Here is a 20756-nt window from a genome sequence, read left to right on the forward strand (position 1 = left end):
ATCCAGTCATCCAAATCCTGAAGCTGAAAAAGTGACTAATACACAATTACCAGTTAGATGTTTCTTGGCAAATGTGTGATAGGATTCTCTGTTTGTTGTGGTCAGCAGTAGTTCTGGCCTTGGATCTCTCCCATGGATGCCTTTGTTGCCCAGTCGATTTCTTATTGTTCAATCATGAACACTGAACTTTACCTGGTCACGTGAGGTTTCCAGAGCTTTAGATGTTGTTCTGGGTTCTTTTATGACCTCTTGCATGAGTTGTTGCTGCGCTCACAGAGTAATTTTGATAGGTCTGCCACTCCTGGAAAGGTCTACCACTGTTCCATGTTTTCTCCCTGTGTGGATAACAGTTCTCCCTGTGGTTCTCAAAGCCTTAGAAATGGCTTTATAACACTTTCTAGCTGAAATATATCAGTGGCTTTGTTCCTCTTTTTCGTGGAATTGGTTTAGATCAGAGCATGATGGGTTGTGTTTTGAGATCCTTAAGACTACTTCATGTTGCAACAGGTCTGGGTATGGCTAGTGAAATTTAAATCAAATATGTAGTTAATCATAGCTGAGTTAAATTTTACTCAGGTTATCTTTCTCTGATATTAGAATTTGTTGGTTGATCTGAGGCTGCACGGTGGTGCAGTTGGTAGCACTGTTGCCTTGCAGCAAGAAGGTCCTGGGTTCAATTCCCAGCCTGGGGTCTTTCTGCATGGAGTTTGCATGTTCTCCCTGTGCATGTGTGGGTTCTCACCGGGTACTCTGGCTTCCTCCCACAGTCCAAAGACATGCCTGTTAGGTTAATTGGTCTTTCTAAATTGCCCTTAGGTGTATGAATGAGTGTGTGCATGGTTGTTTGTGTGTTGCCCTGTGATGGACTGGCAATCTGTCCAGGGTGTACCCTGCCTCTTGCCCATAGACTGCTGGAGATAGGCACCAGCTTCCCCGTGACCCACTATGGAATAAGCGGTAGAAAATGACTGACTGACTGGATGATCTGAAACATTTCAGTGTGGCAAAAGGGAAAAACAGAGGAAATATATAAATGGGCAAATAACTTTCTATAGCTTCTGTAGTGTAAAACGTTTCCCTGCAAGTTGGTTTTCTGTAAAACGTTTCCCTGCAAGTTGGTTTTCTGTAAACAGTTGTCCTGAGAAAATCTGATTTATTTATTATGACAGATTTAAAATTGATTGTTAACTTTTACATCATCCGCAGTATTTTTTGATCATGAGCATGCCAACAGCTCTTCCTGAAATGATCTTCCTCAGCTGTGGAAACAGCAGGTTTGAATCTTAGCAGAGTTTAATAACCCAGTCTGTCTGAAGTTTGCTGTCTGATTCTCGCAGGAGGAGATTTGGCTCGCATCATCCTTCTTGTGCCACATTCCAGCAGCGTGCCATAAGGTCCCCACATATAACACGAATTTTTTTTGTACTACTAAAATGAGTTTTTACTTACCTTTGACGGCAAAACAAAATTGCTGAACAGCCTTTTTAGGGTATTTAGCACCTTAAAAACTCATCCAATAACTCTGACTAGAGCTCATTTTAAAGATCCCAAAAAAAAAACTACTGAGGGATCATTCAGCTTGGGGTTATGTAGTCCAAACCTAAAAATCCATTCAGTGAACACAGCATATCCACCCGGTGCTACTGATCTTTGGTCTCAACAAAACGTTTCCATGTATAACATTCTACTGCTAGAAGAAGACTAAAGGATTTCTGGTGAGATCATTGGTGAGGTGTTTAAAATATGAACTAACAGGAAACATTAAAGCTGTGAGTAGCTTTTCTAAAGAAAACACATTTCTGTGCAGGCACATGGGCTTCTTTATTCAGGCTGCTACTAAAGAAGAGAGTAAGACTTCAGCAAATAACAGGAAGACCTAACCTTTCAACTTTGGTCTTCCATGGAATATGCTTGATTTGGAAATCTTAGGGTTAGGAATCAAAATTCCCTAAGACTGATGTTTGTGATGCTAACCGTGTTAGTCTCTCATATGAGATGCTAAAAGCATGGCAAAAATGTAAACTCCTTAAACATAAACTTCATCTCCTCTGTTCCTAATATAAATGATTAATGAGAAAAATATTCTGGTAATTACAGTTTTAAAAAGAAATCAGAATTTGTCTAAATTTGGCTGGTTGAAGCTTCAAGATTGTAGATTGAAAATCGGCCACAAAAGCCCAGATCGTTGCATCGCTAATAAAATCTAGCTTAAAAGATAAGATTGACTTTATTGACTCCACAATGGGAAAATTTACAGCAGCAAATTGAGGGACAGTGCAAGAGAAAGAATAAAGGTTTATCTTATAGCTGAACGCAGTTTCAGCCTTGATCTCATGCAGACCTCATGCAGCTGATGCTGTCATGATGTGTGCATCTCGGACTGGGCTTAACAACACACACGTTGTATTGTAGGACAATATAGCATTTTGCCTTCTTCGTCATGCAAGTGTTTATTAATGTGTGAAGTATTTGGTATGGATTGAAGCCAGCGTATCCTGGTTGTGTTTGCAAGACTCTTTGCAGCCAAACGCAGGAGCTCTGCTTCTTCTCTGAACTCCACCTGTACTGGAACATAATAAGGATGTTGTCTCAGCTTTGTTTTTGTCCTGCTGGCGAGGAAGCTCTCTGTAGATCCTCCTGCGATGGATCACACTAGAGTAACAAAAAATGACATTCGATCACATTTCAGCAGATTTTGTTGCACATTTCATGCTAGGATCCACTAAAATTAATTCAGAAGATTTGATTGTTTAATATAATGAGAAGACCACTAAATTAGATTTTCTTTCTTAGATGTAGGACAAGCATACATCTCTAGAACGTGCTGAAGATTTCAGATTGTGTGCTGTAGCATCACACATAATCATGGTAAGTTACAGGATGTATCTAGTTTTATTGCGTAATTCTTTTTAGCCTCTCATTCCTGTTGCTGATCATTAAGAAAATACGTTAGTTTGTTATACTTGGCTGGAGCTCATTCACATAAGGCTTATTTATATCAGTGTAACAATGTAAATATTTATATGTAACACCGTCTTAGATAAAATTTTTTTTTTTATGAATCTGAGAAATAAAGTTATGGACTCCTTACATAAAGTTATAGTGATATGATTAGAAGAGAGTAACCTGAAGTCATGACAAAATAAGGCCTTAGGTTTATGGTTTGTCTCTTGTAGGGAATGAATTGTCAACTATCCCATATCAGTTTGGTTCTAACGAAACACAAACATTGTTATTAAACACATGTGTGCTTTAATTACCCAGAACAGTTCAACTAGACCAATAAAAACACAAAACAGAAATAAACTATGACACGAGTCACTATGGCTGATTACCTTTAATTTTAAATTAATTTAAACACGCAAGTTGTATTTTCGCAGCTGCAGAAAATGAGTGAATCTTCTTCTGACATATTGAAGGGAAAGAATAGCAAATCACGCCAATTTAGTAGAAACATCAGAGAAAAACAAACACAATCATGTTCCAGACACCAGGAATCTGACTAAATGATGTTTCACAGTGAGAGGCCAACACTGATGATCAGAGGGGCCTCTTCTTTGCTTTGACCTCACTTTGGTTCAATAGATGGACACAGATTTCTATCCTGTACCTCTGAGGCATCTGAAACCATTCTGAGGATCTAGCTCGTGTTTTTTCTTCTCCCAGTGGTCGCTGTCATGCTGATTCATGTTGACTCTACTACATCTGGAGGATTATTTGTAGTTGAGGTTGATCAGTGCTCTGCTTCTAACCACTAACACTTTCTCATGTTCACAACGTGTCCTCTGTGCCCCTGATTTACATCTCCTCCCTTCCTGCAGAGCAGTTGGTGCCACACTGATGTTTCGAGGGGTCAGACCCATTTACACCATGAATTTATGATGTTTTAGGCAGGTTCTGAAGTTCGGCTTGTTGTCATTTTTCCAGCATGTTTACGTCAGGTGATACTTCCAAACATATTCTTAGTTGGATTTATTATTCATGGTCATATATCGCCCTCTAGTGGTGGAAATGGGAAGTCAAACAGGAAAACTGGGATGACTTTATGCTAATGTTTAAGCTTTCATGCCATAATGTATAAAGCTTCGTTGTTATGGAGAGCAAACGTGGCATTGTTAAAGAATAAATTATTAACTAAATAAATAAATAAATACTTTTTATTTTTAAATAGCAAAGTCAGATTTGAAACGTATTAAATAAAATAAATAAGTGAATAAATAAATTCTTGCCTAATTATTTACTTGTGTCAGTTTATGATATACATATTTAAACATTTCAGTTCAGTTTAATTAAATAGCACCAATTCACAACAAATGTCATCTCAAGGCACTTGACAAGACAAACAGGTCAAATTTATATACTGAGCTAACAAAAAAATCGGATCATATCAACCGATTAAAATTCAGCTATATACATTACAATCCCAGTTACATTTATTATAAAATTTTCATTAAAATCACGAAGAACTATTGTAAATACATGGTTTGTGGATATAAAATTATTAAATCTGTCACCTCATACAAACCCTTTTGATTGGTTAACCTCCACAACGAGTCAAATTTGGACTAAATATAATGACCATAGCAGTTTGAGCCCCATTTACTGGCTTTAATGAGTGAGGTTTACATATTAAAGTAGATTAATGTTAAATTATTAGTGACACATTTAATTTTATATAATACTTTATTGATTTAGTTCTGTCACTTTCATAATTTGTTGCTGCAAACAGTGAAAACAATTTTAAATGACTGGTTCACACATTTTAAAAAGTCCATGTATGGAGATGGATGCTATGATGCTTCAGTTAAGCACATCTGATCAACAGCAAATACAAAAACAGTAGCAGCCAAAAACTTTTAATTACACAGAATCTTTTAAAACTGTAACAGTTTTTGCACGTAGAAAAAATGTAAGTACAATTCTCTTAGGGTGTTCGACCTTCATAACAGTAGAAGTACAAACGTTTTCCACAGTAGGTGCAACTGTTTTCAGGAACTTTTACCCGGATAAAAACTAACATACTTGATATAAATAGCCTGAAGTTGGATGTAGTTGACATTTCAAACTCTTGATGACAAATGTTGAGTTTTTATCTCTAAAAAGGAATTTAGAGGAAGTTTTATCTATGACTAAATGACGATGTGGTTCCTGTTGCTTTTGGTAATTTTGTAACAACTCTATATCTGGAAGTTATTACAAAGCCAGCACTGACAACACCAATGAGTGAGAAGGTCAGAGGTAAAAATCATTTACTGTTGGGACTATTGTTCAAAAGTCATAGATTATCTTCACAAAATACAGCTTTGCTTCCAAAGAAATCTAGAATGCTGTCTCAAGTGTAAATGAAAGCAAGTTTGCTAATTACTTTTAACAAATTTTATGTCCGTATAAAGGCAGCCCAACAATTATAACTGGACCACTCGCTGTTGTTGGCACAAATTATATTTCTACATGGTAGCAAGACCATGGTAACAAGAAAAACAACAGCCCAAAAGTTATGATACGCATGGTGCCGATTCTGGTATTTTTATTATTAATTGAAAGAGGCGTGTTCAAAATAATAGCAATGTGGAGTTCAAATCCACTTTTTTTTTTTTTAAGAAACAAGCCTCAAACAGTGCTGGTTATAGTACTTTATAGTTGTTCAATTCATCGCTCAAAAGAAGAGCAGAGTTTTATTAAATGGAAAATGGACTGAACATATATAGCACTTTTCCAGTCATGCAGACCACTCAAAGCACTTTACACTAGAGTCACATTCACCCAATCACACATTTATACACCGATATGCAGATCGGTAGGCAACTTGAGGTTAAGTGCCTTGCCCAGGGGCACATCGACATATTGCAGGAGGAAGCTGGAATCGAACCCACAACCTTTTGATTGCAAGACAACTACTGTTCCTACTGAGCCACATTCGCCTCATTACAATTAAACAGTTGATTAAAGAGGAAAAAAACGTCTGAAGTGCAACAAATTATGGGCAGCTCAGCTAAAATTACAACAGAAGATTTGATATGAAAACCAAAACCAGGAAGTGGAAAACTACTCGACTTAAGACACATCCATTGATCAGCTTCAGGGTGATCAAAGGTCTGCAGTTCTGGAACAATTAACAGACACCGCAAGAAGCCCCAACAAAGTCCTGTTGATGAAATAATGCTACAGGCTAAAGAAGTCCCAATTTGTCAAAGAACACCTTCACTGGTCCAAAGAGAAATTGTGCACCATTTAATAGATAGACGAAAGCAAGATTGTTCTTTATGGGCTGGGGACCAATGGTTTTCAACCCCTGGTCCTCAGTCCATGCTTTAGATATGCATCTGCTCCAGCACGCCTGATTCAAATGATTGTATTACCTTTTGCATTCCCTCGATGATTGCTGCAGAAGTCTGTTAATCATCCATTGATTAAAGTCAGTTGTGTGGCAGAAGGGACACATGCACGACAGTGGGCCCCAAGGACCAGGGTTGAGGACCACTGAATTTACACTGTCAAGCATGGTGGCACAGGCATCATGGTATGCAGATGTTTCTCAAACATTGGGTTCAAGCCTATATATCAAATCCAAGGAATCATGGATCAGTTGGAATACATTAAAATACTTCCACGGTCAGGGTGCCTTATGCTGAACAGGATATTACCTTGAAACAGATGTTTCAGCAAGACCAAAACCCCTAACAACCTAGTAAAGCTTATTTCCAGACCAAGATTACTTTTAATTGATCTAATCTTGTGGGGTGATATCAAACATGCAATTTCTGAGGTAAAATACAGAATAACAGTAAAATGAAGACCAATCATGCCGGAAACCAGAAACAGTGGTTATCCAACTAAATATTGTGATTCACAGCAAAAGTAAATGTTGGTTTGTAAAGAAAAATAGACAATTCCCAGTATTTATTTTTTCCTCACCTTTGGGCCAGTGATAGCAAGTTTTGAGCCATTTTTCTCCATGTTTGATTTCTTACCACACTGAGCCTTATTTCTTAATGGGTAAGGACAAAAAGTTTGGAAATACAGATATGTTTCTGCACTCAATTTTCCATATTTAACCAAACCTGAAACGTTTTCACATCACCTCATACCTTCCCAAACTGCACAGAACCATACAGCAGAATTACTGTTCAATAAACAGAATCATGACATGACCAACAGCGCCTCCCTTTTTGTCCAAAGCAGGGCAATGTATGACCAATTTTATAGTTTCAAGTAATAAATTTGGATTCCTCTTTAGTGTGAGCTCCTGGACTTTATCCTCAGAAGTCTGACCTATGCGGGCTTCCTTCGTGTGAGCATTAATACACCCCATCTCATGACAGAAGGCTTTATTTAGGTACTTTCAACCAAACCTGGGTGCATTTTGTGTTCAAGACAAGCACTAATAAAATGATGAAAATGTTTATTAACATTTCACCCTGTAAATTTAACAAGACATCAGCTGTTCTGATCCAATATTAAAACACTCTTGAATGAGGAACAAAATCACCCAAACAGTACACACAAAATCAGAACATACCTGACTTGACATTTTAATTAAGCATAAATCCCATTTGCAAATGGTGAAAAAGTCTAACAAGTACAGTTTTAATGATTTGTGACATTAAATTTAAAATTCCTCATATGTGCACAAGGTTTTAAAATAAAACCCTGAAAGCCCAAAGGAACCTGGCAAAATAAATGCTCCTCTAATGAGAACATTTCTAAAAAAAAACAAAACACAAACCTTCTGACAGACTGGGAAACAGAGGAGACTGGTGCTGAGGTTAGGTCCATGAACCCAGGTGTCTAATGAACATCTCAATTTATTACAGTCGAGGTGGTTTCACACACTGAAAATGATCGATTTGTACAAGTGACAAATACAGAGCAGAAGATCACTACCATCAAAACAACACTAATCTAGCAGAGAAAAAAATGCTAAAGATTTCTGGCAAAAAGAATAAAAAATGAAAGTACAAAACAATGTCATCACATCCATGGAAAAAAAAAAAGAAAAAGATCATCTCAAACTGTACATCATCATATGAATTAGTAGCGTCGCCCGAAAGCTCCTCCCTGGATCCCACTGCCCTGCATCATTTGGTTCTGTCTGTTCAGAGCTCCAGACAGAGACTGAGATGTTCCTGTGTTCATGTAACCCCCACGGCTGCAAAACAGAAGACGCACACTTAGTTTGGTGCTGGCATCTCTTATGACCAATGGTTGGGAGAAGAAATTTAAGAAACTGAGTAAAAACTCAATCTACTCACCCTGCCATCCCTCCACGTGGCATGTGGCTCTGGCCTGGAATGCCACCATCTCTACCTGGATTTGGGAGAGAACACATCCATCAAGCCTGTTGGTCAAGATGGTGCAACTACCATACTTTGTGAAAGTATTCACACCCCTGAACATTGTTTCATTTTGTCACCTACAAACTGAAACTTAATGTGACCTTCAATAAACTTGAAAGCATGTGTCCAACTGTTCCTTATTTCAGAACTTTTTGCACAACTTGCTGTTGTCTAACAAGGAGCTGAACTCCAAAACTCAGAACAGGTGTTTGATCCATGAATGGACCAAAACATTCCTGGTCAAGTTAGAATCTGTTTTTAAATAAACCTCATCATCATGCTGTTCACATTTTGACATCATGAGACCAAGACGACACCCACTTTGTGAACGGTACAACGACAATCCCTTACTACCTGAATATCATCATGCATCCAATCAATGTGTCCCTGCATTAACAACACAGGCTCAACTTCATATCTATGGACGACAATGCTCCAACTAAGAGATCATTGGGGCACGGATGCTGCGGAGCCTTGAAAGGAGCGGACGGCGCTTTCTCCAGACCTGAATCCCATAGAGGCTCATGACTGTACGCCAGAACCTCAATGACCTGAGGGCCGCCGTTCAAAAAGAGCGGGATGCCATGCCTCAGCAAACAATAAGTCGACTTGTGAACAGCATAAGACGTCGAGCTGTAATTGATGCTCAACGGCACGACACCTTATTGAGACAAAAACAGGTTTTGTTGTCGTCTACCCACCAGTGTTGTTGGCCTTTGCTTCTATATATTATTGGAGATGAGGAAATGTCAGTTCCACATTTTTAATAAAATGCCCTGCTTTCATGATATATTATTACTGTAGTGCGAACCGTTCCTGTTTTCCAATAATTTCACCTGAAAGCCAGATATCCCTAACCTTTGTGAGTGGTTTAAATTAGAACAAAAAGTTTCAGATATGAACTGGATAGGTTATGAATGGGAAATTATAGACAATATAGCGAGTTTATAGGACTGTATTGCCATAATGTATATGCAGGATAAGTTAAATATAGGGTGGGATATGATGAGCGTTTGCTTTCCGCTTCTCCTTTTTGAAGTGTTAATGAATACATTTTATTTATTATATATTTTTACAGCCTCAGTATTAAGCTTAAGTATGAAGGTTCGTCCCATTAATATGACACACTTCAAGAACTATACGCTAATTTTAATGAAAACAATGTGACTGTACACATATCGGTGGTAATCTAGCCAGATGAAAACAAATATTTACTTTTTGCACAAGAGGCAGAAAAAAATACAATGCAAAACATGAATGGTACAGTTTTTAGATTCTCATGTGCAAAAGGTTTGCAAGGCTCTGTAAATCCTGTCACTCAGGTTATATTACCTGTAGTTTCAGGACATGTAAAATATAAAAGTCTAATGAAATAAACTGTTATTTCTTTACTGATCTAAACCACTGTTTAAAAAACTAAAAGAATCTTTATCACACTGTTATGGTTACCTTGCCATGGCCTGTCTCCATCCATCTTTCGACCAGAGTCCCAATCACGGCCACCCTCCCTTAAAGAAAAAACTGAATTAGAACGGTTGCCATCTGACCAGAGTTAATAGGAGCTTGAGCAGAGGTCAGTGATGTTCACCTGGGGTTAATGCGCTTGTCGTAGCCTCCGCCCCAAGACTCTCTGCCATGTCTGTCTAAGTGCTGCGGAAAGACACAGAGGTAATTACTTTTAAGCTCCTTTTGTGTTGCTGCAAAACAGAGTCTTTTTTAAACGTGTATTTAAAGAACATCGATCTGTTTGATTTCTGCTTCATAAGATTGAATGTAATCCACACTGCTGATTCAGAATGAAAACGATAAAAGTAAATTACTCCCAGACCCTCTGCACCCATGCCAGTGTCCTGCTCTTAACAGAGTAAATTACAAAAGGAGGATCTCAGTCATCTTACCTGGCCATTGTCCTGGAAACGGCCACGCTCTCTGTGGTCAAAGTCCTGATAGCGATCCTGGCGACCAAAGTCTGAACGGCCGAAACGGTCGTCCATTGCCATGCGCTTATCAGGCCAATCGTCTTTTCTGGAAAAAAAGAAAAATACTGTGAGATTTATCTTTGGGGTAGCTGAGTATGTTGAAAGTCCGACCTCAGCTGAGCAAATAGATTGTCACTGTGCTGTATACCTGCCATCCATGTCATATGGCCTCTTTACGGGGCGTCTGTCCTGGTCAAAGCGCAGTTGCTCTTGCTGCCTCCTCAGCTCCTCGCGCTCCCTCATTATCCTCTCCTGCTCGCGACGCCTCTCATACTCTATTCTCATCCTTTCACGCTCCAGGAACTGCCGCTCCATCCGGTCTGCCTCAAGGCGCTGTTTCTCCACCTAGCAACAAAAACATCAACAAACAACTTGTCAGGATTTAATTATAAGCCAAGATGTTGGGAATTTTAAAATGTTTCTACCGGGATCGCACCTCCAGCCAGCGCCTGTTATTCATCATCCGTTCCTCCCTTTCGCGAAACAGACGGATTCGCTCACGCTCTGCTGGGTTGTCACGATTGCGATCACTGGAAAGGAAATGGAGATCAATTCAGCAACCGTCTTGACCTTATATAGCCCACACCTTGGTAAAGTATCCCCAATAGAGTTCCCTAGTTAAAAGCTATAAAATTGCTTTCATATTTTTTTTCATAAATTAAGCTGACTGTGGCATCTCTGTGCCTGCTTGTGACCCTTACTTGAATCTGAACCTTTCAGCCTCTCTCATCTCCCTCTCTCGCTGCCTCTGTTTCTCCCTCTTTCTCTGCGCCTTGATTTGGGCAAACGTCAGGATGTCTTTTCTCTCTTTACTGGAAGATGCACGACTCCGACTCTTAGAGCTCTAAACAAACGCAAGAAAAGAAGCATTAGAAATAAAGTCATCACATGTAAATCATAACACTAGACATTTTCAAATGGCAGAGAAGAAAAACACCCAGCGTTAAAACAGTTCAATGTGAAGCAGCTAATGGGACGTTTTCTTACCCTCTCCCTGCTTTTGCTTTTGGTCTTGACGCTGACGACAGGCTCCCCCTTGGACTTGTCCATAACTACAGTCCTCTCATTCTGATCTGAATAAAAATAGATGCATAACTTTAGATCACTGGTGACTTATTCACAGTTAATTAATTTATATTAAAATAAAAAAGAAAATTCACCTTTGTCATCTTTGTTTTCTCCTTCCGTCTTGTCACCCTTTTCAGATCTATGTAAATTAATAAAATAAGTCATTTCTGACTACAAATTATTGCTTGATTCCAGTTTTGCATAACCGATTAACTACAGTGTTTATAAGAGAGTAACAACTTATGAAGCACGATTTAAAACAGACATGTCCAAGATGAAATGAACACCAAACCAAGCTTGTATTCTTACTTAGAGTCAGTTGAGTGTCTCCTGTTAGCATCACTCTTGTCAGCTGGCTTTTTGCCTGCAGGCTCATTTTTAGCCTAAAATGACAAAACAACAAAGACTTTCACAAAGTTCTTTTCAGTAATTGAATAAAGAAATACTCTGGATTTTATGTAAAATCAAATGTTCTGATGAAACTGCAGTCAAACAGTGAATATTTATATAGTTCTGCTTGCTGAGGCAGATTCTGAAAAGGCTCAGGCTCAAGTAAAAAGCAGCTCAATCAGGAGATATAGAATCATTGAGTACAGTCAAATGTAATTAACCATTTCAAAATATATACATTTTTGTTAAATCTAATGCAAATTACAGCATTAAATTACAGACATCACTTGCAGAACATGTGGACAATTGAAGCAACAAGTTGCATGACTCACTAAACAGAGGGACTTTTAAAAAACCTCTTCAAAAAACACCTAAAAGTAACGCTTAAACCAACAAGGTCAAACCGTGTAAAAAGTTGTATGTTAAGAATGAATTTCCTCCAAAGATTCTTCTGCCAACAATTGATTTTCTCTGATGCAACATCTACTGTTTAAACTGAGAACTATAGGAGGTGCGTGGACCTCTAAAGATATCAATTTTAAAGCAGGGGAGTTCAAAAGTGTCCCTCGTCTACAATTCAATAATGATGCAAATTTGCCATGACAGCACAGGAGGTTGATGAAGATGGAGACATTTTTATTTTTAAATGAGACACAATTATTACCAAAATTAGACAAATTAGTTTTCCTAAAATGGAAAATATTAGGACATTAATACTAAATAGGACCACATTACTCTAGTAGCTTCTAGTAAAGCAGATTATGATAATACTTTCAAAGAAAAAGAGACCTGGTTTTAATTCTTCAGAATAGATTCATTTTCTTTTCCCCAAATGTTTAAGTATTCCAGTAATACTCCAGTGGCAGTGGGGAGCATTTGCTGGGAATGTGGAAACCTGTTGCTGAATATGAGCATGCACTGTACAGCGTGTGGCATAGATAAATAACACATGCTTACTATTTAAATACCACTTACTGGTGTGCTGCCATGCAAGAGGCTAGTGTAAACATTTTATTAATGTTCATACATGCACTATAGGATATATAGGGTATAATTTGCATAAAGTTAAAATAATTGATACGCTCCTTGTCATTTTTATGACATCCTTCTGATGAACAGTTTGCTAGAGATATGGCCTTTAGGACACAGTTTAGTTTCAATAAAAATGGGTAAAACGTGTTTCATTTCAAAGTAAAGTTACCACTAAACAAATTACAGCTGGGCTACTCTGTTAGAGCTTCTCCATTACAGTAGAGGTTGGTTTGTGTTTCTGAGAAGGAACCTCAAATGTTATATTTGAGATTCCTTCTCTGTTGAACCAAAACCCCTACTTAAATGTGGCTATTCTTGATAATGTGAATAATACAATAATGTCGTTCCAATACTTACCCGCTCCACAAAGATCATCCTGCCATGCAGCTCAGTCTTGTGGAGGTGATCGATACAGTTGGTGGCCTCCTCTGAGGACGACATGGTGACAAAGCCATAGCACCGAGCTCCTGGGCTCTTAGCATTGGTCACCACTTTAACTCCAACAACCTGGAGGAAAAATAACAATGCCCAGAACTTTAAATTTAACTTTTAACTCAGCTATATTTAAAATAAAAACAAATCTAGGATTTGCGAGCAGTGATAAAAAAAGGACACAAACCTCAGCCATCACATTTGATCTATGAAAGCTCTCTCTTTTTTGCCTCAATGCTTGTGAATGAATATGTTTTTATATGAATAATCTTTGGAGTGGAAATCCAGAGAGCTGTAAAACAATCCCAAATTATTAAGTTCAAAGATTGATGCTAATGTGTCGAGCTTTAAATTGGTGTCTTATTTGATAGAACGAGAACACAATTAAAAAGCTCGAATGTGAAAACAGCCTCAGTTATAAGATGGGAATTATGGGCTGAAGTGCTAGATTTTACATTTTTTGGAAGTAAAGTCAAAGACTGATTGGTGGATAAGTCTGCTGTGACGACTCCTCTCCCAAAAGCGCTTCTTTTCTCTCCAGGAGTTGAGCTTTGAGACTCCAGCAGGCCAGGACTTACCTGACTGCCTCAAGAAGACTGAAGAATATTTTGAGAATTAGTTGAGGCATAAAAGAAGCAAGATTTTGGTTTGGTTTTCTCAACATACTCTGTGGAGGCTCTGACAGCCTAACCCTGCAAAGCCATCTAGCAAAGGTTTTCCGTTGCTCATTAGTAATTTGATTCTGTTGTGATGCTAACCAAGGAACCAACAGAATCCCAAAAGCCTGTGCCAGAAGAGACAGTTTGCCTGACAGGCTTAAAAAGATACCCCCATTTTACTAGAAAGGCAATTATACCAGGTTGACAGCAAGAGCACAGACATGAGCTGGAAATCCTAAACAAACATGATGGCCGTGTGGAAGATTTCACACTGTCTGTGAGAGTAATGTAAAGTTTGTGTCCTGCAACACATGCAACTAAACAAAAAATACCCCGCAGTGCGAGGCACGCTTCAACACATCGAATTTAATACGACATTTAAACAACAAGCACTTGGCGGAGTACGCAGAGTTTTGGAGGCTCGTTTCCCAGACATCCGCCTACATGTAGACAAGGCCTTAGCAAATAACCTGAAAAATATTTGAATTATTTGGGCCAGATGACCAGTCTTTGTCAGTGGTGAAACCTCGCTACGTGCCATCGGGACGTATGCTACATATTTCACAGACATAGCCCTGCCCAATGCACAACAGTTTGCTCATGCACAAAACAGTCAGCCATGCTCTCAGGTTGTTTTGATTTCGTAACTTACGTTTATTTGACTGCAACCTGCATTTACCTTTGAATGTTTCCTTTTTTTTACCTTGACATTATTTGATTTAGGCACATTTATTTGTTGTTCTGCATTATTTAGCCTGTTAATAGCCTTAATGTTTTCAGTCTGTTGCATATTGTATTACTGATAGCAGCTTTTTCAGTTGTCCTTTTCACTGAATAGTTGGCTGCATTGTGCCTGCAAGTTTTTTGTGTATTTTTTAATCATGAAAAAGTAAGTAAAAACATGTCTAAATTAAAGTGTTTTATGGTTCCCTTTTTCCAGATCACGTAGCCAGTAGCACTTATAACTAAATCAAAACATTCACGGCCACTCTGTTATCAGTATCGGTGATCGGCACTCATTGGGTGATCGGTACGGGCAGCAAAAAACCTGATCGGAACAGCATCCCTAGAATTCAGCCATGAACGTCTTCCTTTAGGCTTCTGACAGATTGCCAGAATATTCATCAACATCAAGTTTTAAACAGTTTAGATAAAAGTATCTGAACATTCATTTGAGTTTACATTTTGTATCTATTTAGTTAGTAGTTAGCAGATTAATTTGGGCTGCTTGCTTTGTTTTTAGATTTGATTGTGCTTCTTTTGCTAAGTTAGTCATTAGTGAGAAAATGTTGCTTGAAAGATAAATCTAATTATTAATTCTATTAGGGATTACCTCTCACAAATTCCTCGCTTTATACTTGAATTGTAAACCATAATGTAATTTAGCATATCTTAGCAAAACACTACACTCACCTTGCCATGTTTGCTGAATAGTGTCTTCAGATCAGTCGCTCTGCTGGTTGAGGACAGACCACTGACCCACAGATTCCTGCTACTGCTTGCTGCTGCTGCAACAAACAGAAAAATAAGTGAGTCTATGTACACTGAAAACTGAGATGACACAAAGAAAAAAAAATTCTCACCTTTTTCATCTTTTGACTCTGTCTTGGCATCTTTTTCTTCAACGCTACAAAGAAAGGGAAAAAGATGTGAATAAATAGAGTATACAGGTCCTCCTAAAATGTTTACACTTTTGTTAATAAGCTTTCATGTTCCGGTAAATTGATTTAATGCTGAATAAATGATAATACACTCTTACATTCATTACTTCTTAATAAATAGTAAAGTGGGACAGGTGAGTGCAGGGAATGACAATATCGTCACAACTCCGCAGGAATTTTTACCTTCAAAGAGCATCCAAATTTTGCAATCACAAAGGGGCCAATGCAACAGAGATAACCATTTTGGTTTCTAGTAGACAGAAAGCAACAAACCTCTTGTTCTGATCATCGCCCTCTACAGAAGAGGACTCTTTCAGTGCTGAGGTTGAATCCGCGGCAGCCTTATCCATTGTCTTCTCGTCCTCCTCACCCTTCTTAGACCCCTTTTCTGAATCAACAGATTCACCCGAGCCGCCCTGTTCGCTTACACTAACAGCCTGTGAGCTTATGTTTTCAGAGTCAAGTGTCTCTTCTGGGACGGTTTTCACGTCCCCGGCCTCTTTGGCGTCATCCTCATCGGCAGATGCAGCGCTGCTGGACTTGGCACCAGCGTTGGACACGCCGTCTTCCCCTCCGGCGGCTTGCTCTTCTTCGGGATCCTGGTGCTGATCTTCTTTTAGAGGCTCTGATAAACAAGACCCGGCTACTTTGTTATTTTCTACGGATTTAACAGGAATAGAATGGCAGAGTTTAATCACTTCTGAAACACATCAATGGTTAACGAGGAACTGGAAAGGCCTGGATTAGGAACCTCATGACCACTTGGATTGTGCTCTTAAAGCTAAGTAATAATACGAAGACCCTAACAAAGAGACTGGAAGAGAACCCAAAGGCTGCAGAACAACCAATCAACTAAGGTGCGGCAAACTTTGGTTCATTCTCAATGAGAACCTCATAACTCTATTCACCTGGTCAAAAACACACAAATCGTGTTCAGTGCTGAAGAGAGCCACAAAACCAGCTATACAGCAGCAGCCATGGCTCGCTGCAGTTCCGTCTTCTTTCAGCAGGGCACATTCCCGGGATCCACGTTTTTCTGAACAGAGCTTCAGCTCAAGATGAATTGTTTCATTCCCAGATAATTTCTGCATCACACAAATCTTATGGGATCTTCTTTGTCCTGGTCTTCATGTGTCAAACCTAGAAACACTACAATCACCTGCAATGGCTCAGTCATCTCTGGCCATACAGAAAATGTAATTGCTAACATTGTGCATCAGATTGTTAACCACAACTGTCTGAACAAATTAAAACAAAGAATTAATATGTCCATTACAACAGTGTTGGGTTTTGTTTCAATATGTTAACAAAATTCCAGCACAAAGTCAGCAATTTCCTTTGGGCTTCCAGTCTCTTCTTCTGGTTGTAACTAAACTGTCTGCATATCCAAAGTCAACACTAAAAAGATCCTTTGATAGACCTTTTGCTACAGTACCTGTGTTTCCTTCTTCAGTGCCAGAATTTGGGTTCTAAAAGAAAACAAAATAGGTCGATAAGGTGGTGAAAAATTTTTACATCTTTTGATGACTTTTACAAGCGCTTTAAAACAGGTTCCTAAACATATTCCATTTCAAATTTTTACTTTTCCAGACTAAAGTTTCTAGACTTTTCCAGACGTTCTAAAATTATTTTGGACATTTGAGGATAAACATTTAACCAGTTGGGTTTTATTTCCTGCATGTCCAAAAAATTAGTAATGTAAGGCTAAAGTTGGCTTTAGAACACACTGGGTTTATGTGACATTTAATACAGACTCTTTATAAAGAATAGTTTGTGATCTATAATGACTTTACTTTCTTGAGCATCTATACTGAATCAGCTTTAGGAACTATGAATGAAATTTAAAACCTTGATCGATGGGAAATTGTCCCCATTTTTAAAATGTTTGGACGTAGGTTCTGTCAGTAATGAAAAACACCAAAAGGATCAAAATGTTGGACAAACGCTTCAGTTCTGATGTGGCAAATCAAAGACAAAGGAGGTCATTTGCTTATAACGGACTATAAAAAGCTTTTTTTGTTTCTCAGAAATTCAGGTTATCTTTAAGGTACTAGAATAAAGAACAGACTGGAAATACAAATGTCTTTCCATTTCATTTCATTTCTGAACAAATATCCAGAGTTGGAAAATTACAATGGCAGATCTCATGCTGCTTAAGACTTCATAGCAATCCTATTTGAACATGTCAATTTTCACTTTGGCCAGAAAACTATACTGATTGATAATTATATATTCAGCTCTATCAAGCATATCAACCTGGTCCAACTGGTAAATGACAAGTGAAAGCTGAGTTTTAAAATGAAAAGTCACTGTAAGTTCTGCTGCTAATCTTACCTCTGGACCTTGGGTTTCTTGCCCTGACCCAAACCCACTGAAGTCGTTTTCATCCTCCAGCAATGCGTCTTCATCTCTGTCATAATTCCCCTCCTCATCCAAATGATCCCCAGCTGGCATCCCGCTTTCATTCTCCGTCTCATCCAGAACGTTCATGTCAAGGATGTCCATGTCCTGCATGTTCTCATGATCGTCCAGAAACTCATCCTGATGAGAACACAAATAAAACCCAATAAACACACCACTTCCACAACAATAGCAGCGCTTTAACTCCAGTAAAAATGAAGAATTTTTCAAATGAACTTACTTGTCCATCACGGGAATCTTCCTCCAAAGGGCCCTCATCTGTTTCATCATCTTGCCGGGAATCTGACGAGGAAATGCGTTTTTTCATTTAGACGTGAGATGGCGGTACAGTTAGCAATGAAAACTATACCATCTGGAAATGCTAGAATAAACTGTTTTTTTTTTTTTTAAATCATACAAAAATATGTAGGTAAAATAGTCTCATTAGAATCAGACATTTTTTAGACATTGAATTTATAACACTGGATTTTTATCCTGTGCAATTATGTATGTACATTTTTTTTGTACTCAAAATTTGCCAGCAAAAATTCACCTGCAAATGTGTTGACCTTCTGGTGACTCAAGCCAAAGCAATCAGCACTCAATCGAGTTGGATCGAATTGAGCGTCTTTTAGCCAATCAGATTACGCTTATTTGATCACGTGACACACCACTGCCTTGGGCAGAGGCGTGTCTCTTAACACTTTGCTGGATAGTGGCTTAATGAAGATCAGTGATGAGATTTTTCTGCCAAAAATATATTATTACAAAACGGCAGGTAATTAACATCCATTTGAGATTCGGTATTTTTATTTATTTTTTTCCCCATCTAATGGACCTGAATGAAATGTTTGACTGACCTGATGACAGCTAGTGCCCCAACCCTGTCCGCAGATGCTCGTTTCGAAGTGACCGGAAGAAGCGGCAACATGGCGGCGGAAAACCTGGGAAGTTCTTCGGTATGTATAGCATACATTATCTTTCAAGTTTTGCTTTTTTTTGCAGGCGAATTCTTGCAGGGGACTTTTCGCAGGCAAATTTTAAGTACAAAATTTTTTTTCACATACATAATTGCACAGGATAAAAATTCAGTGTTATAAATTCAATGTCTAAAAAATGTCTGATTCTAATGAGACTATTTTACTTCCATATAAAAAAAGTATTTTCATAACACAAACAGTTTTCAAATGTCACCAAGGAGACATCCAAATACTCAATATGTGAAGAAAGCCAGTAGAACTACCCCATGGTAAAAGATTTCGCTTTGCATCAGTCAAGGGGAAAAAATACCAAGTCTACAGGCGGGAAGAGTCAGTGCTCCAACAGTGGGTATTATTCCCATCATCGAGTCAGCGGCTTGTGCATTTGTAGGTGGATTTGTGATTAAGTAGCAAGCTCAATAACAGCTTTTTATTTGCTCTTGTATGTCAGAGTTTTAAAGATAAAGGAATGACACACCCAGGAGAGTTGGTGTCAAACCTTTTAGGCTTCTACCAGTGACCTGGCTGGGTCACCATGTTCAGTATCTTTGTCTAGTCAGCTAGTCAATACTTTCAAGGACATATATACCTAAGATCAACTGATTTGACACATGAGAGCATGCTTTTCAAGTTTGTATTAAATCCGGCCTCCATAAACATTTTAGTCATAATTTCATAATTTAACTGAATCCTTTGAAAAATATTACAAGTAAAACACTTTTTGGCTTCATAGCACGATGCCCTGTTACGTTTTAAATGTGGAAATAACACTTATCTTTTTATAACCAGGACACACCTAACCACAATTTGCGTTTTGAGTGAAAAGGATTGCCTTAATTTCTAACCTACAAAATAAGCCATCAACAGTTAAACACACAAACCCCTCAAATAATATATTTTCGTTATGAAGCTACGGTGAATAAAAAGGCGGCCTAATTTGTTTCCGATTTTATAAAAGCCTCTAAATAATAATCTTTGTCTGAATAGCAAATTATAAAAAGCAGAGGTTCCAACCGCTTTACAAAATAATTGCAGAAAAAAAAAAACTAAAATCCTGATGTCGAAAAAAGCTTCTCCTCTTACATAACATGTAGAAGCATATCGCCGCAGGCCTGGCTGATTCAACCAGTTGAATGTAGCAGATGTTAGCTAGCTGCGCACAATGAGCGGGTTTCTTACCTTTGGTGGACCGCTTGGGTGCAGCTTTCTTAGGGTTCGAGTCTGGAATGAGGACTATCTCGTCTGGATTCCCCCCTTCTTCCTCAATCGCCTGTTTGTGAATAATACAGTAAAAGTACGTTGCACAAAATAGACATAAACCTTTTTAAGCAGTTCGACGCAATAGCATATTTGCACACTACTGAGATCAACGGCCCAGTTAGCTAGCGGCGATGGCTTTCCGTTAAAATTCATTAAGCAAAAATGCGCTTTATAAACCAACAGGAATAATTTATTGTATTTTGAGTGTGTTCTGAATAGCTCTGCCTTGATAACACTACGCTATTATTTCGTATGACAGGGACAGAAGAGTACCTTTTTGAGGCGCTCCGACAGCACGCTCTTGACGCCAGTCGTGTCTAGGTTTCGTTTCTTCAGCTCGGCCTTTAGGTCGATGACTCTCAGCTCCGACAGCTTACGAACCTCTGCGCCCTCCGGCATCTCCACATCACCTGAAGGGTTTGCCATTGTTTTGCCCGAAAAATATTTCTAAATGCTTATACAATTCTTGAGATAAATGTATTTTACTAGCGCTGCCTCACAAATGGAAGCAGCGGACTTGCAAAACGACTGCAAAATGGCGGACCTGAGGAGCCAAGTT

The 20756-nt window shown here is 38.5% G+C and overlaps 1 protein-coding gene across 2 annotated transcripts; it reads right to left on the reverse strand.

The window, feature by feature from the left end:
* Window positions 1-7761: 7761 nt before the first annotated feature.
* safb (scaffold attachment factor B) lies at window positions 7762-20740 on the reverse strand. Of its 2 annotated transcripts, none has more exons than XM_047374814.1 (20): window positions 20471-20740; window positions 20117-20207; window positions 18199-18260; window positions 17892-18098; window positions 16993-17026; window positions 15831-16182; window positions 15480-15523; window positions 15310-15401; window positions 13163-13312; window positions 11693-11766; window positions 11476-11522; window positions 11303-11388; window positions 11017-11159; window positions 10752-10845; window positions 10464-10660; window positions 10235-10361; window positions 9925-9986; window positions 9786-9844; window positions 8253-8307; window positions 7762-8149 (listed from the first exon to the last, which is right to left on the reverse strand). In XM_047374814.1, exons 1-20 carry the CDS (start codon window positions 20621-20623, stop codon window positions 8032-8034), a joined length of 2247 nt encoding a protein of 748 aa, XP_047230770.1. In that variant the 5' UTR covers window positions 20624-20740; the 3' UTR covers window positions 7762-8031. The 2 variants fall into 2 exon arrangements, with proteins under 2 accessions (XP_047230770.1, XP_047230769.1); XM_047374813.1 differs by having other exon boundaries at window positions 15310-15404.
* Window positions 20741-20756: the final 16 nt, after the last annotated feature.

Source organism: Girardinichthys multiradiatus, chromosome 9 (assembly GCF_021462225.1).
Source record: "Girardinichthys multiradiatus isolate DD_20200921_A chromosome 9, DD_fGirMul_XY1, whole genome shotgun sequence".
Taxonomy (NCBI): Eukaryota; Metazoa; Chordata; class Actinopteri; order Cyprinodontiformes; family Goodeidae; genus Girardinichthys; species Girardinichthys multiradiatus.

Excerpts from the sequence above, each read along its gene's own strand:
- safb (XM_047374813.1), bottom strand. The coding sequence starts at position 20,623 with ATGGCAAACCCTTCAGGTGATGTGGAGATGCCGGAGGGCGCAGAGGTT. Across the intron at positions 10,846-11,016 it reads GCTGAAAGGTTCAGATTCAA|TGATCGCAATCGTGACAACC; the intron begins GTAAGGGTCACA and ends TTTCCTTTCCAG. Across the intron at positions 9,987-10,234 it reads GTTTCCAGGACAATGGCCAG|CACTTAGACAGACATGGCAG; the intron begins GTAAGATGACTG and ends GTCTTTCCGCAG.